The sequence below is a fragment of the Anopheles stephensi genome, chromosome 2 (assembly GCF_013141755.1).
Source record: "Anopheles stephensi strain Indian chromosome 2, UCI_ANSTEP_V1.0, whole genome shotgun sequence".
NCBI lineage: Eukaryota > Metazoa > Arthropoda > Insecta > Diptera > Culicidae > Anopheles > Anopheles stephensi.
The window spans coordinates 47,993,172-48,009,985 of record NC_050202.1 but is presented as its reverse complement, the minus strand read 5'-3'; the positions used below and the strand labels follow the sequence as shown (position 1 = coordinate 48,009,985).

General features: G+C 42.8%; 1 protein-coding gene across 1 annotated transcript in view; it reads right to left on the bottom strand.

Moving 5' to 3' along the window:
* The window catches only part of LOC118508280 (serine-rich adhesin for platelets), a 43,138-nt gene that overhangs the window by 10,909 nt on the left and 15,415 nt on the right, over positions 1-16,814 (bottom strand). The window contains exons 2-10 of the mRNA XM_036047921.1: positions 11,502-12,100; positions 11,119-11,318; positions 7,534-9,960; positions 7,323-7,462; positions 6,155-6,765; positions 5,953-6,081; positions 5,738-5,864; positions 5,538-5,665; positions 4,979-5,100 (exon numbers count right to left, since the gene is read on the bottom strand). Coding sequence (XP_035903814.1) covers positions 4,979-5,100; positions 5,538-5,665; positions 5,738-5,864; positions 5,953-6,081; positions 6,155-6,765; positions 7,323-7,462; positions 7,534-9,960; positions 11,119-11,318; positions 11,502-11,656 — 4,039 coding nt within the window. The 5' untranslated portion in view covers positions 11,657-12,100. The remainder of the gene's footprint in view (positions 1-4,978; positions 5,101-5,537; positions 5,666-5,737; positions 5,865-5,952; positions 6,082-6,154; positions 6,766-7,322; positions 7,463-7,533; positions 9,961-11,118; positions 11,319-11,501; positions 12,101-16,814) is intronic.

The window sequence follows — 16,814 nt, the reverse complement described above, 5'->3', positions numbered from 1 at the left end:
AAGACCGGCGCCGCAGTCGCATCTACCCCCATCTCGAGCTACACATTGTTATAAACATGGACCAACATGACACAAGAGAAACACCACCTTAGATTGCATTAGACGAGTCCAAGTTAATCGTAAGTGAGCTTTATGCTCATACTACAAATAAATTGCAGGTCCTAGTTCTTTTTTGGTCCTAGTTGATGCTACCGATGCTATCAGTGGCGAATCAAGCCCCTTGGAAGCCCTAAGTAGAATGAAAGTTGGAGGCTCCAAACACGTTAAATCCACTGATAGGGCTAGAGTCAGAGGCAAAGTGGAGATATTAAACGAGGCCTGTTGTAGAATTTGGGACCAGCTAAATGATCGAAGCTGCTAGGACCAAACAAACAGCGACCATCAGAGGCCAAGTGGAGATATTCTACGAGGTCCCTTGAGGAGTTTGGGGCTCGTAGAAAATGATCGAAGCTCTCAGGACCTAATAACAAGGATTAACTAACTTGTAGGAAGATACCCTTCGGAGCCCTTTGAAAGCTCTGGGGCTGTCCCAAGCATCTACATTGTTTGAATATACTCTGAACCACCTCTAGCTTCTATAAGCCATTTAGTAACTCTAATTATGTGTGGCGATCAAGGACATAACACATGTCTGTGAGCCACTAGGACACAGCACCTTCGCATGAAAAATCTTGAAAATTAGTCAATTTTTAATGCATACGTCACAAATCACAAAAGCTGTAAAATCTCTACTTTTTTGGATCCCTTTTTGTTTTATCCGCATCAGTCTAGTCTGTCTGCCAACTCCAGATTAATATAGCATTAAGTCAGGCACGCACTCACACACACACACACTCTTACAGTTAAGAGTTTGTATTAGCAATCGAAGCGTTGCGGTTCTTTTTTTATTATTCCTATTTGTGTGTGTTATTTTATAAGTATTTATGTAAAATTAGAAGACTTTTATAACGTTTTGTTCTTGTAGTAAAATGTGTTCAATTGTTACTTGCTTTGAGGTTGTGTTGGTTCCAGTTTTTTGTTTTGTTTTGCTTTCGGCATTAATTGTCAATTCGCTGGCTATATATATATGGTTAACTGTGTGTTGCACCGAGTAAATGTTAATATTCAGCAAATAAATATTGTTTTTGGTTGTTTCAACCTAATTCTTATTTGCATCAACCAATCCAATTGTGTGAGCTTAAGTCAAGGCGTCGTAAGGCGAGCGCGGTTGGTTGGTGTTAGTGCGGCCAAAAGGTACACAAGGAGGTAAGGCTTAGTGGTAGTAGTAGTAGTACGTGCTAGTAAGTGTGTGTTTGCTACATTATCCTCTGCTAAATTGCATCACATCTATCGAGGCTACTAATTGTTCGAAAAACATTTTGATTTCTTTTTCTCTGTCGTTTCTCTTCCTATCATTGCGTTCCTGCTTCTTCCTGCGGCTGCAGTTGATAATTGCTTCAGTTGCTGTTGTTGTTCATTTGCTGTTGTTGCTGTTGTTGTTGTTTGTAGTGTTCGGAGTGGTCGTAGTAGTTGTTGCAGTAGTAGTAGTATTACTAGTAGTAGCAAGGTTTGTCGGCGAAGTAGTGACTGTGTGTGAACTACTACTACTACTCGCACCGGTTTTGGGAACATGAGATAACGTAACGCGGAAACCCACTGCAATCACATAAAAAAAAGAATAACACGCAACCATGAGCACGGAATGGATAGTAGTAGTAGCAGTAGTAGTAGTGGTGGTGGTTGCAAAACCAAGGTAAGGGATACATAAATGAAAGGTTGGATTTGTTTAATGTTATGGCGCACAGCAGTGTGTGTTTTTGCAACGGAAAACGATACAACAAAACATAGAAATCAAAGGACAAAAATGAGACCAAAAAAAAAGGTGTGACATGAAGTTGACAGGTGTTTGTGACGCCATGCTCTCTCGAAAGTAGGATGAAATGACATGAAAAGGTGGGTTATACGTTGCGCATGTTGCAGGGATATTACTTTCTTTTTGTGTGTTTAGCAGCAAGGTTTCTTTGTTTGTTTTTTTTGTATGATATTATGAGTAATGTGGGTTGGCTAAGCTACGTTATACTTTTAGCACACTGATCATCATTTTACCAATTTAGATTTTTCATTTATATAAAATCGGTCGTTGTTTTCTATCTTTGTAGAGAGTTCCGGTCGTTGTTGAGTCAGTTTTTTATTGGTTGTTTGTAAGCGAACTATTAGCATGTTGTTTTTTGTTAACGATCAACACGTGTGTATACTAGGCGGTATTAGCTACAATCGGACTCTACTGAACCAAGAAAAAAAAACAACAAGTAAGAGAAACAGCAACAACATCCTTTTCTATTGACCTACAATTGTCTGTCGCTAGGTAAAAAATACCTCCACTATCAAAAACCAAAATATCCGCTTCACTAACACAAGTTCACTTAGATTGACAATTCGTCGACCACGGTCACACACACTGCGCGGAATGAGTGGAATGAAATAGTTTGGAGTGCAAAAATCACGATCACATATAAACAGGCCGCATCAACTAGGCGCCGACTAAAGCACACTACACATACACATAAACATAAAAGCACACACACACATGTAAGAATATTTTGACAGTTGGTTAAAGTTTGACAGGCAAATAGTACACTTCGGATTTTCGGTTTCGGAACGGTACTCATACAATCAAAAATATTTCTTTAGTTAACCTCTCATTCTCAACCTGACTATTGTCAAGAGTGCATAAGTAAGGAGTGGATTTTCCATTAATTTTTGTATCATTTGTCCGCAAACTTTAACCATCGTCAATGGTTGCTTTTGGGCTGTCTAACGAACGCTAGCAATAATTGAGTAATGTAAAAGAACGAATGTTTCCACCACACAACCGATCCGAACGACGCTTTTTATGCAATTTGAGTGTAATAATGGGTTTTTTTAACGACAACTTAACTTCATTTTTTTTTTTCGAGAAAAAAAACACTTAACCACAAAGGATCATCACTGAGTGCGTGATAGCGTGAGAGGAACACTAAACAAATATTTTAGATTGACAGATTTTTTTTTGCAAAACGGAGGGAAAAAAAAGAAAGAAAGAAGTCAAACTATGGGAAATGGAACGAGCTACGAGTGGAAGGAATTATTAAAGAATTGTTCGGTGTACTAAACTAACGTATAGCAATAATAAGAGTCCAACAGAAAAAAAGAAGAGTGTGTTTGATGTTTTTTTTTATTAAACAAAACATTATTACTTTATTTTTGTTTGACAAGTCGTAGTAGCATCATTCCGTTTCGGGTTTTAAATAGGCATTCGCTAAATCGAATTGACGAGGTTTTTCTTCATTTTTTTTACAATCTTATTGTTGCAATCTATCCTCATTCTTCTTGTAGCACCCTGTTTTGCTTGTTTTGTTTCACATCTCACTAATTATCCTTTGTTTTAATCTGATTGTTTGCTTTCTTTTGCATAATATCCTATTTGCGAGTGATTATTTTTTTATTTTATCAACTTTCTCTAGCGCTCGTTACCGATTGGGAGATGGAACATTTTTTCTTTTCCATGTTTGGCTTTTGGTGTGATGTCAGCTCAAGTAAGTGTGTGTATAACCATTAAAAAGAAAGGAAACAAAACGCTAAGTAATAATAAATAATGGACGAATAAAAAAGAAACACAACAACAGTACGAAAGTATTCCCAAAAAACAAAACAAATGAAACACTTCTACGAAACTACAACCATCAATCGTAAGAAAGAGAAGAAGAAAAAAACAACACAACAATATCGAACATGTCAACTATTGTGTAGGTACAATTGTAGTGTTTCGCCCAAATTTACCATTGGATTTGTATTTGTAATTGGTTGTGTTTCACTCTGCTTTGTGTGTTGTTTTGCGCGTGAACAGTAGTTAATAGTAAGAGTAATAATAGCAAACAAACAGTGGCGAAACGTGTCTTAGTGTGTGTTTATATAATTATATATATAATAAGGGGGAGAAAAAAACAAAATATCTACCTTTCGATTTCGTACTTGCAGTCGGTAATAATGCATTGCGTTTTGCGTTAAATTTTAAACTCGACAATCGGGGGAAAAAGATAAAACTTCAACAGTCATATAGAGCGAGGAGGGCACGGAACGGAAGTCGGTTAATTCTCTAACGCATTGAAAACGAACGTAAGTAAGTATAGTAAGCGATCACACGTGTTGTTTTAACTTTGCAAAAGATGGATGAATGATTTGCTTCTCGTCGTTACACTGATTCCTTCCGTCCAATTCGTTCACGATCGCGTGTCCTAGTCTATCTTTTTTTTTCTCTCTCTCACACACACACATTTTTACTGACATTTTTTTCTTAGTAGTCTTCATAACAAAATCTTCCTTCTCTTTTCACAGTTTAAGCAAAAATATAATGAAAAATCACAAACACACACACAAAACTTTCCTTATAGGCTATTTTTCGTTGTAAAATTCTAAGAAGATTGCTGGATTATGGTGATCGCTATCGAAGCGTGTTTATGTGCGTGTGTGTGCGTGTGTGTGGTGCCGGTTTTGGCCAAAAAAGCCTACCGCTGATTTGCATCCGATCAATGTTGCACACACACACACCCACACTTTCGTCAACCGGTTGCGCATTCAAAGTAAATATCTAAAGCGATTTCTGTTCGCTTCTTTTGCGACCCGGGCTATTTTTTTAAACGTAACGGCACAAGAAAAAAACGCGAAAAGAGTTTAAGAAAAAAATACAAAAAAAAAAAAACAAAACGGAAATGGCAATCAAAAACCGTGTGGAAAAATTGAACAAAAATATGTGTGTTTGTCTAAAACAACTACGGTGAACGCGAATGGCGATATTAATACCGGAGCTCGTCGGAGATGGTTTTTTGTTTTGTTTGTTGTTTTAAATAGTAAGTCGAATAGTAAATCAAAAACAGAGTGAAATAGCGGTAGGTGGCGTAGATATGTAAAAAAAAAAAAAACAAATCGTATGTCTAATATGACACCTACTTAAAAAAGCTACGATATTCACCTCTTGGAAGTGTGGCTCCGCTACGCGAAAACATTGAATCGATGTCCGTGCTCAAGTCTCGTGACATGCTGTGGCGCCAGGCATTGGCCGCGTTGCCACCCTCGGTTAGGTTCCTGTTTGGGTGTAGGTGAGCAGGAAGAGAGAATCCGAAAGATTAGTGAATTTGGTGGTTGAAAAAAAAAGAAAGGAAAACATCGTTTTTTCTAACAGATATTCAAAGATGGGTTTGAAATGAGACGATACTGATTTTCCTATAGTGTGTTCGTTTGTAGAGAAGTTACGAAGACCAATGGTGGATGAATTTAAAATTGTAACACTTAAAAAGCAGACATTTTAGGTGAATAGTACAACGAACAAACACATGTAACGCAACCACAAACCTTTGCTTTCACTTCAATAGTCTCTGTCTGAGCGGCCATTTTGGCTACCAGAATTATATAGGAACGCGCTCCATTTTCTACCAAATCTCTCTTCTATTAACTGCTTTTTCGTCGTCTCTCGATTAGATTATAGCTTCGAAACACTTTAAACACAACACGCAAACACCTACCTTCCGAAGGGATCCTGATGATGCCAGAACGGTGTTTGTGTTTGGCGCAGATTGTTCATGAACCGTGAGGCCGGGAACCGCGACGAGTTGACATCGTTCACATTAAGACGGTTGGTGAGTGCACGGACCTTTTGGGGAAAACCGAAAGAAAATACATTAATTTCCACGTTTACTTCTAGCAACCTTAAAGCAGTACGTACCCGAGACAAAAGCGTGGAGAACAGATTCTCTGCCGTCAGTATTTCAAAACCATCGTCATCGTCCTCTTCGCCGGAGCTGGCCGATTCGTTCGGGTCTGCCGTGCCACGTTTCGATGGTCGCGTACTCCTGTGTGAGAGAAAGAGAGAGATTCACATTGTATTTTTCATTTAATAAATAAAGAGCACTTCATTCTGGGCCGAATGCGGACTCTTACCTGAGACGATGCATCATGTGGAATTTCGGTTCCTCGGAATCGCTCTCACGGCCCAGCGAGGTATGTCTGTTCAGTCGTGGGAAGGATGTAACGTCACCCGCTTCAGCATCATTCTCCGCTAGTAGGGAGCTACGAGAAAAAAGCAAAAGGGATACACTTAGTTTTCTGCTAGAGGATTCAACAACACCTTGTTATGTCTTACCCTAGACGACGCGGTCTGCCCAGACGCGGCTTCATGCCGAACCCGGCACCAGCACCAGACAGCCCACCGGACGACGCATTCGATTCGGACGGTTCCAGACTGTTGGCGCGTGGCGTCACAATACCACCACCCTCGACCGCAATCGGTATGATGTACTCCCGCGGGCTCTTCTTGATCGGCATCGTCGTACTGCCGCTGGTGCTAACCGTGCCGGACATCATGCCGGAAGCGTTCGTCGATATCGGACCCTGCGAGATGGTATTGTCCGAATCGTTCGATTCGTTCGTTGATTGGCGCGACAGCGATCCACGGCCACCGGTAGCCGGCGATGGACCGTACCCGCTGGCGGTACGCTGGTAAGTTGGTGGTTTTTGTGGCCCAGCGAAGGATGCTCCCGGCAGCGGTTGCTCTTTGCCCTGCGGTTCCAAACTGTTTGCACGGTGGTGCAAATGTTGCTGATGTTGGTGTGCCATCGGTGCGAAGGCGGGCGGATGTTCCCGACCGATCGGTGCGCTGCGCAGATCCGGCATCTGGTGCTGCATCTCCGTCGAGAAACGCATCGGTGCAAAGGCAGGTTGGAGTTGGGGTGATTGTTGCATGCGCTGGTCCGCCTAAAAACAAGGATATATTTGTCAGTGAATGATGAATAAAAGTTGGTTTAAGAACCATTCAGGCATCAGGCACCAATGAAAGTTTCTGAACATTACAAATTATTACTTCCGATATTGCAAGATCATCTTCAACAAGACAAATCGCGTGTTGGGGTAGGGATCGGTGGTGGACGAAAAAAAGCGACGCCGGTCTCCATACGACAGGACCGGGTTTCAAATCTCATCCAGACCGTTTGCCCGTAGTGTGGACTGAGTATCTAACTACGTGTTAATCCAAGACGGGGAATTCAAATCGGGACTATAAACTCAAGTAGTGATCGCTAGTGAGCTCAAGAGCTATATTGTGGGTTCTCGTAAACAAATCGGTGAATAAATGAGAAAACCCTCAGAAAGAAATCTATTCACTCTGCGAGTTCTTCGCCTCTAGTGAGAGCAGAGCTAACGGGAGGCTCCATCATTCACATATTAGTGAGCGACTCCTCTTCAGAAAGAGTTACTTACTTACGCTTGCCACAAGTCAATCTAATAAGTACGTAAGCAGATAGAAATCGAATTACCTTCAGCTGCGCATCGCCTTGCAGTTCCAGCGGTTTGGATAGCTTCCGCCGTGGCAAAGTGGCCGATTTCAGGGTGATTTCAGCATGCGACGTTTTCGTTTCATCTTTCGGTGGACATGGGATGCTTCCGATGGACACCTCTGTCGAAACGAAAGGGGAATACATGCGTTAGATTGAAAGACATCCAAGCTCCAAGAAGATCGGTACGTACTTCTTGGGATGGACATGGTGTCACAGCGTGGTTCTGGCGTTTCCGAACCCATCCGGTACGGTTTGTTTATTCCAAGCGTGCCGGTCGTCGAACGTCCATTCGCACCGAACGGCATCGGTGGTTTCCGTAGCCGTCCGATCGGTATCGCGTTGCCAATAATTTCGCGCGCATTCTTCAACTTCCGTTCCCGTTCGCTGTCCTCCACCATCGAGACGCTCTCGGTGCGGGCACACAGCTGATCGATCGAGGTCGGTGTGGATGGGGCGCTCGAATCAGTCGGTTTCGCCCGGTTCAACATCGCAATCGAGTTCTCCATCGAGCGGCGGGCATCCTCGAGCGAAAAACTGCCGACCGAGCTTTTCGAATCGCTTTCCTTCACCTCATCGTCCGATTTGGTCGTCGTCAGGGGAGATTCTGTCGAGCGAAGGTGTGCATCGTACGCTTGTTGCTGCTGCTGCTGCTGATGCTGTTGCTGGAAGCCTACCAGATTCTTTGCCGAACCGACAAATGCTGGCGGAGTGCCCGGTGTGGAAGCGGTCTCTTCCCGGTCCTGCTGATCCTGCTCGAACGGATCGGAACGTTTCCTCTGCTCTAGCGTGGCCGTCTGTGGGGCTGGCGGTTTCGTGAAGGTAGACGAATTGTTGAGGCCAGTTTTGCGCTCAAACTCTTTCTTATAGTTACCCACGGTCGGTACGCCACCGCCCGGTAGCACAAACTTCTTAAACTTATCCCCATTTCCTGCCTGCTGGTTTAGGTTTTGGAACTTTTCGGCCGTCTCGAGAATGCGTGACTTGCGCCGTTCGGCCGTGCGTGCCAGGCTTTCGTCCGGTAGACTGTTTTTGCGCTCAACGCTGCTAGCGGAACGGTGCGTAGTGCCGGTTGGTTGGCTTTCATCACCCGCCTTACGCGAGTTAACCTCGTTGATAGCGGACGTGAGATCGGTAGTTTTGTTCTTGCCGAAGATCTTCCGCACAGCCGGAATGGCCGTCGTTGGTACGATCGGTTTCGGGTCTGTATCGCCCTTCTCCAACTTTTCCAGCTTGGCCCGTACACTCGATACGGATTTGGCGGGTGCGTCCGCGGCCGGTGCAACAGCAGGACCAGCAGCAGCAGCTCCATTCGCTGCCACCGTTTCCGATTGTCCCTTGACGGCAGTACTGTTATTCTCGCTCGATTGTGCCTGTGGCTGGGCGGCCGCTTCCAGTAGCAGCTCGTCACACATGTTCTCCAGATTCTGCAAGTCTTCCAACACTTCCTGAGCTTCGAATTTGTTGGTTTCGACCGGTTTCGAAGATGGTTTGTCGGTGGGTTTATCTTCCTGAGTAGTTGGTTGTTGCTGCTGTTGGCTAGGTTCTGCGTCCACCCTTGGTTGCTCCTCTTCCGGCATCTTAGCCGCCACAGCAGCCGCCGCCGCCGTCGCCGCCTCCTCCACATCCATGTCTTCCGGTATGCGTGGCTGGGCGGGTGATGGCGGGTCCGCCTTGTCCTTCTTCTTCACAGCACCGGTCGCATTTTCCGTCGAAACGGTCGTTTCCAGTTTGCGCTTCGTCTGTGCTGGACTGCCAGCAGCTGCTTCGGCCGGTGTGATGGTTCGCGTTGGCGATGGCATGAGAGCCGCTTCACCACCGGCCGCTACCATATCGAGTATACGACGCTCCGCCTCCGTACCACCCATATCCACGATCGAACCCATCGAGTGGCTTCGCTGAATGCGATCCTTCGCCTTGGCATCTTCCTGACCGTTGCCCACCACCAGCTGGTCGGCCATTACCGAGGGCGGTGACAGCGATAGTAACACATCCAACCGGACCGGCGTCTGGTTGGCGAGCTCTTCCGCCAGATCGAGACACGACTCGTCGTAGCCCTCGTTCACCCACCAGTGGTTACAGATCTGCTCGATGTTGGCACGGTGCGACGGACACACGGTCAGCATCTCGCGTATGAGCGGTGACGCTCGGGACGGTTTTTTCGGCTCGAAGTAATCGCCCTGGCTAATCTGTTTCACCAACCGCTTGAAGTTGGCTCCATCGAAGGGCATGGCACCGTAGACTAGTGTGTAGAGCAGCACGCCCAACGACCAACAGTCGACCTCCGGACCTTGGTAGGGTGTACCTTTGACGATTTCGGGCGAAGCGTACAGTGGCGAGCCGCAGAAGGTGGCCAGCAAGCGCTGCTCGTCGAACACGTTCGAAAGACCAAAATCGGCGATCTTCGCATTCCCGTTCTCGTCCAGCAGAATGTTTTCGAGCTTCAGATCGCGATGGCAAATTTTGTGCTTGTGACAGTAGTAGATGGCGGTTGACACCTGGCGAAAGATGCGCCGGGCTTCCTCCTCCGCCAGCACCTTACGCTCGGACAGGTAATCGTACAGTTCGCCGCCGGCCGCAAACTCCATGACTAGTATCATTTTCTCCCGGTTTTCAAATACTGATTTGTTGGGGTGTGGATTGAAAGAAGAAGAACAAAATTATGAGTTAGTTTTCAATATTTCGAACAGCGTTGAGGAATAGATAAATGATTCAATGTTGCTTATGCTGAGGAAAAACCTATTTTTCATTTATTGACCCTTTCAAATAGAGGAGATATACCTCGAGTGTACCCTTTTAAATAGAGGAGATATACCTCGAGTGTGTAGCTTATCGGAGAGAACAACTTTTCAGTAGTTGAGCACATTTATCAGCTATGACCATGATTGTCAAGCAACTATCGATTAATTCCTTCTTCTAACTAAGAAGTAGCGCATTAGGAGGCCTGTATATCTTCATCGAGCTCAGAGCAAGTCTAAACAGTTCAAGTGGTTGAAGGAACTAGTTATGGAGAATCACGCTTATAAATGATGACGTCTTGTTGAACAAGTTGTCTCCTTTGAAGGAGGAAAACGTAGACAATAAATCGCAAAAGTATATTGTAGTTTGGATGGACTTGACTTCAACTAATTATTTCAAGAAAATACGGGAACTTTCGATAGCTATCCAGCAGCAATTGATCGCTAGATATGGAAATTGGCTTAATAAAATATGGATGGCTACCTTGACATTGACCAAGTCTAGAGTTGCGGACAATTCCACAACTACCCAACAGAAATTAGCAGAATTTTTGTTTCACGCCACCGCTCAGATTCGTTCCGGTTTTTTTAATGGCAATACCTAATCATGGAATCTGCATATCATCATCGTCAAGAAGATTTTCATTTACCGTATTCACCCATTTCCATTAGAGTCCTACCGCACAAAAACCGTATCACCGTTCAGTGTTTTAATCAAAATATGGCTGAATACAACATCCTAAATGAATTGGCCATGATGGGGCCGAAACATTCCAAAATCCATCCAATCTCTTCTTCATCTCTGCACTAATCATAGAACGGACCGTAGACGTTATGGTTCGTTCCGTACCGACGCCTGACAAAATTAATTGTATTTCCTCCACGTAATTTGGTACAAGACTACCAGCATAAAGGGGGCCTAGTCACCAGGTAGTGAGCCCATAATACCCAGCCCAGACCGGGAGCATAACTTTCGCCCATACAATACGAAACCCGATGGAGGCGCATGGTGCCTGGTACACCGATGCACGTGTACGTACCTTCGTAAATGTGTATTATGTTGGGATGGTAGACGGAGCTCATAATCTGTACCTCGCGCCGTATCCGAATGAGATCAGCTTCCGTTTCTATTTTGCTCTTCTTGATCGTTTTGATGGCTACCTCCTGGCCGGTTTCCTTGTTGATACCGAGCTGCACCTTGCCGTACGTTCCTTGTCCGAGCTTTTTTATTATGTCAAATCTGCGTTTCGGAGGACGATGAAATACATGAAAAAAAGGAAAATGTAAAGAAGGAAAAAACATTCAAATAAGCACCAAAAACGACTAAAACATCCTTTTTCGCGAATTAGTTCCCAATTCAATGGAACTTTGCCGGGTTTGTGATTTTGTTTTTTGGGGCGCGAGAGAGAACCCTCATACGAACCTCTGGCGAAGTTTTTTCCTATGGTTGTTCATCTTCACCGCACCGGTGTTCTCTATGCCGCTCATGATGTTCTCTATCGTTGCCTTCTGTGGAGGGAACTGTTGCGGTGACGGAGGCATCGCCTCGCCACCTTCCACCTGCTCGCCTATCACCATTGTATTGCCACTATTTTGTTTTCTAATCTCTAAATCACTCGCCCAATATAATCACAACGCGCACACACACATTCAAACACGCGTACAGGAAGCACACCAATTTTCTACGACACAGCTGTGCGGGATTTTGTGGGCGAAAAAGGGAGAAGAACCGCACGCGGGTTTGCCCACACACTGTATAATTGTTGTGGTATTTTGGGCTGGTGCTGATGCTGCTGCTGTGGGCTTAGCTTTCAATTGAAACTTTCACCCGAGATTTTCGACGGCACGGGTGAAATTCTACGGCGTACGGGGTTTTCTTCTGTTTCATAAATACATACACTCACCGTACGCACAACGACACACGGGTTAGGAGAATGCTTATAAAAAAACGAACTGTACAAAACACTCTTGTTTGTTTGTTTATTTGTTTGTTGGTGAGTGATGTTATCCTAGCACTAGAATCTGGAAGTGAAAAAAAATTTGAAAATTCGTTAGAGAAATAGAATAAGGGAAGTGGAGCGTCATATCAAAGCTCAGCATCGTTATGAAGTTGGACATGGACAAGTGAAAAAGAAAATTTCAAAAAAAACCTACGGAAATTTTTTCAAATTTTATGTACAATGACAGACAAACCAATAAGCTCCTATTCCCTTGAAAATTTTTTAGGAAAAAATACCTAAAACCAAACACGACCAATTTTTTTAATTTTAAATTTCATTAACTTACAGGGTATCTCGATTTTTTTTATTTTTTGAACCAATATTTTAGATTTTGTCTTGTGGGACTTAATATGGGAAAATCATAACAATATCTGGAAACTCTAAAAACAAAAACTTCGGGACAAAGCATAAAAAAATTAGGCCACTTTCACTAAAAACATGGGAAAATAAGAGACTTCTTGCGGATACCCTGTAATTTATAGTCCCACATATTTAACCTATGTTTGCATAATTTTCTATCCAAAAAGTGAAAATGATTCCTGATAATTCCTGATTACTGCAATGCTAAGCTCAACTTCCCAAGATATTCATTTCGATTCTAAGTCGATTTATAGATAATCAACATCATAACCTTACTTTTACACTTTTACAATACAGGGGTTGTATTACTATTTTGTCCGGCACTGTGTATATTAAATAAAATTTACTAGTTTTGTCATGGTTTCAATGGTATTATTTAATAAAATGGCGAATGAACACAATTTATAGCTAAAAGTAACGCTTCGTAACGCCTTTTTAACGGTACGCTTATTTCCGGTTAAATCTCCAAACACGCGCAACAGTGGAAACAGTGGAGAAATTCCAAACAAAAATACAGTAAATTATTGAAAAACTTAAACAACTAGAAACAAATAATAAATTTCTTGTTTGATAGCCAGAGAGATAGGCAGTAACGCCTTAGCAGGCTCAGTACAAGGCGTTACTGCAACATTCTCGGCCCTTTTTAGATATTGTACTAGTTGCACTTGCTGTTTTAAAACTATTACACTGTTTTCTTATTCTGCTTAGTTAAATATAACACATCACTGCACGTTTTTAAATAACAGATTAAGTTCATTCACGACTTATTCTATCACTTCCTACAGTCGATGAGAATTCTTCGCGTTGACCCCAACACAACCTTCAAATGATTTTTTTCCATAATTTAACTCTTTATGTCTCACAGTCTCTATGTCCATTGGTTGTACGTAGTAGTAGCCAGTAGATGCATTTATTTCACAATATTCACCTCACAAAATCACCAATAAGAGCACGTTTTTCGATCGGGAAGTAGGAATACGAGTCCGTTCGTCTGCTGGCAAGGACAAACTAATTATGACCTTTGCAAAAGCATACCGTTGCACTGCCGTGGAAAAACACATTTTATTGTAGATCGATTCCGACGCACAACCAATCAGGTTCCATAGTTCAATCTTTCTTGCACTCCTTCTTGATTTCGCTTGATGTAAGATACAACAAAAAACCAGAAACCCCAAACGTGATCGATTAAATATTTCGCCTCTCTTGCGATGCAACTCTTCCACTCCAGTTCAGTTTTCGTTCGACTGTATGTGTCTGTCTTCTGGTGAGGATTCGTCGCATCGATGGACATTCTCGCGAGGTTTAGTTCACACACTACCGAACGGGGCGTTTTCCCAATGAGAGGAACCAAACGACGAAGAAACACGGTTTGAAGAATTTGGCTACACCAACAGGACCAACAAGAAAACGACGCCCCAGGGTAGAAGCCGTATGTATGGATGGCCCCGCGTGTGCCCCGCATGTTACTAAGTAAGGGTATAAATAGATCGGTTTCATCGCTTTCCGTCGAAAGCTTTTTTGCGTGACCGTCGCGACAACCGTTTGTCGCAACGACCATCTTCTCGAATCGTTGTGTTCGCGTGTCGCTCTATCGGCCTGCTGATCGCTGATTGCTCTTCCGAAGAGAGGTCCAATTTTCTTGCGGCACGGTACGCACACCAAAATGATCGGTTGTGACATTCGCCAGAGCTAACCTCACTTGAGCGCTGTAACGGTAGATAGTTGCAAAAGTCACACACACACGCACACACCTTCGATGCACACTTATCCACGGAATGAAAGTTAAGTTAAAAAAAGGAAATATTTTCCGTTTTGCAAGAACAAATTAGACAGTCCGCCATTTTGCGACACGATCAACCGATGATCATGACATGGATTGTAGCCTGGCACCAGTCATGATGATCCAGTGTGCTTCTCTGCTTCACAGTTCTTTTCACAGTTTTCACACACACTTTTAAACGCGATTCACTGATCTAATTAAGAGATTTCAACAATCTTTCCTACTAACATCACCAATATTGATAATGACAACCGAATTTCCAACAACACCGCACGAGTCAGATTTTAGTAGCCAGATCGATCCAACTGCGGAAAAACTTGGACCATGTTGCTTGTGCCACTCGCAGCAGTACGAATGGCCGACGGTTAGCTTGTACTCCTCCCAGCCATCAGGATCTCACGCTCTTTCGTGCGTAGACCCCAGCTATGCTAGCCGAAGAGACCGGAGAATGATCACAGACACTGAGCGTGCGAAGAAAATTGTCACTCATTTTCTTCACGATCAAGGAAGCGAATGATAGTACACTCTCTCTCTCTCGCTCTTTCGCTCTCTTTCGGTGAAGGAATTGAAGGAAAATCGGCACGAAAATCTGCTAGAGGCGCCAAGAAGAATCAAATATTTGTCACTGTTTTATGTTCACACAGTTCTGTCACGCATACAGTTTCCACCTCTGAGTTGAACACAGCACAGGATCGTGATCGTAATGTTATGTGTGTGTGTGTCATAAAGTGTACTATTTTGCTGTCCATAAAAATATGAAACGGGGGACAGTGAGGAAAACACTCTTTTTATTACAAGATTATTTAATCGATGACATATGAAGTGGGGTAAAAGTATGCTTGCGAAATAGGGTGGCGAGCTTGGTTGGGATGATCCATTAAAACGATATACCCATCAAACACATTTTTCCCCATTTACTTATTGAACGATAAGCCTTTGATGTAGGTGGGTCAAAGAAGAATACATTAATTAAAATGTGTATTGAATGGAATAAAAATAGGGCGTAAAAATGAGCTCTATAAACATGTGTGATTCCTCAAAGTCAAACGAGGCTCACATTATTTAAACATTATGCTCTCTCGCTCTCTTTCTCGCTCATGAATTTAAAGTAACGCAACGAGTTCAATGGACAGTGGCAAAGACAGTAATGCAAACAAGCAAGCAAACAAAAAAAAAAGCACGATCATCGTCCCGGCATCGTCACTAGATCTCGCATCTCGCTAGTGCTCGTCCGCCATCGTGCGCTGCGCGGCACGATTCGTACAATGTAGGGAGGAATTTAAAACGCAATTTATCCTTTGCCGTGGGCGAGGTAAGTGTCCACAACCACCCCACTCAGTTGTTACTGCTGGTAACGTTTATTATGATGTTTTAAATCCGTGTGTATCAAAATGCTTTTCAATCTCGCCTTACAACGTCGTGAATAACGCAGCAAATGATGAAAAGCGAGATGAGCGTGTCTTTACTATACAAATGTTTTATAAGTTAGGTTACATGTTCTGGTAAGAAAAATTTAAATTAAGAACCAGTTTATGGGGTCTAGAAGATTTTTATCTGCTTATTCGTATAATTTATCGTACTAACTCAATTGTTTTGTTTTAAACAAAAATTGCTTTTACGGACTGCAAAACAATGTATTAAAATCGATTTTAATTTAAAATATTGCTCAAAAACCATAACGAATGATATTGGAAAACTTGTGTGCGACTCACTTAAATAGAGATCACATGCTTTATGCTCAACTAATCATGAAAAAAACTTTTTTTTGGGTCATCATCAAATTTATTGAAGCAAGGATCAGTCAATATACCAATGTTGTGCTTATTCCATCCTGTCAATTTAAAGGGTTTCGATACAAATAATTAATCTTTTGAATTACTCAAGGAATTTTTCTAATTGAAAGAGGAATATTTCAAGCACGTTTTGCGACGTTGCAATCGTATAATTGAATATTACACAGTTAGAGGAGATTAGAACTACCGTGGCGACAGCGGCTCCGGTCTTCACACGGCAGATCCGGGGTTCAATTCCCATTCAAACCGCCTCCCAGTACTGACTACTTTACAATGGGTAAAATCAAGTCACAGAAAGCCAGAAACAGTAGGCCGAGACCATTCGAGGTTTAGTTTTTACTTCCTTAATCCATAGCTAATTGCAAAATTCCACAGTCTCCTTGCAATTGTCTCCTAACTGTTTACAAGATCCCATTATATGATTGAAAACACAGCGGATATTGACTTGTAATATGCCACTATGCGGTTGATACATTGCCTTGAGAGATTCTAAAGTTCCATTATGTGACTCGATATTCTGTAAGCTACAAAACAAAGAGCGCAAAAATGACCTTTGATCAAAATGATATGATTATTGTTCTGCGTTCATTACAGCGTTTCTCAGGCCAGTTCAACATTGTAACACAGTATGTCAACAGCATAAAACGCTAATCCAACATCGCAATTCAACATTTGCAATTCAACCTCGTTAACCCTTCTCGACCTGGGAAAACAGACTTTCAATTCCGTAAAACCCCAACTTGACAATTGAAAATACTTGATGGAAAATGGCCTGAAAAACCCTGTAAAAAATAATGTCCAAG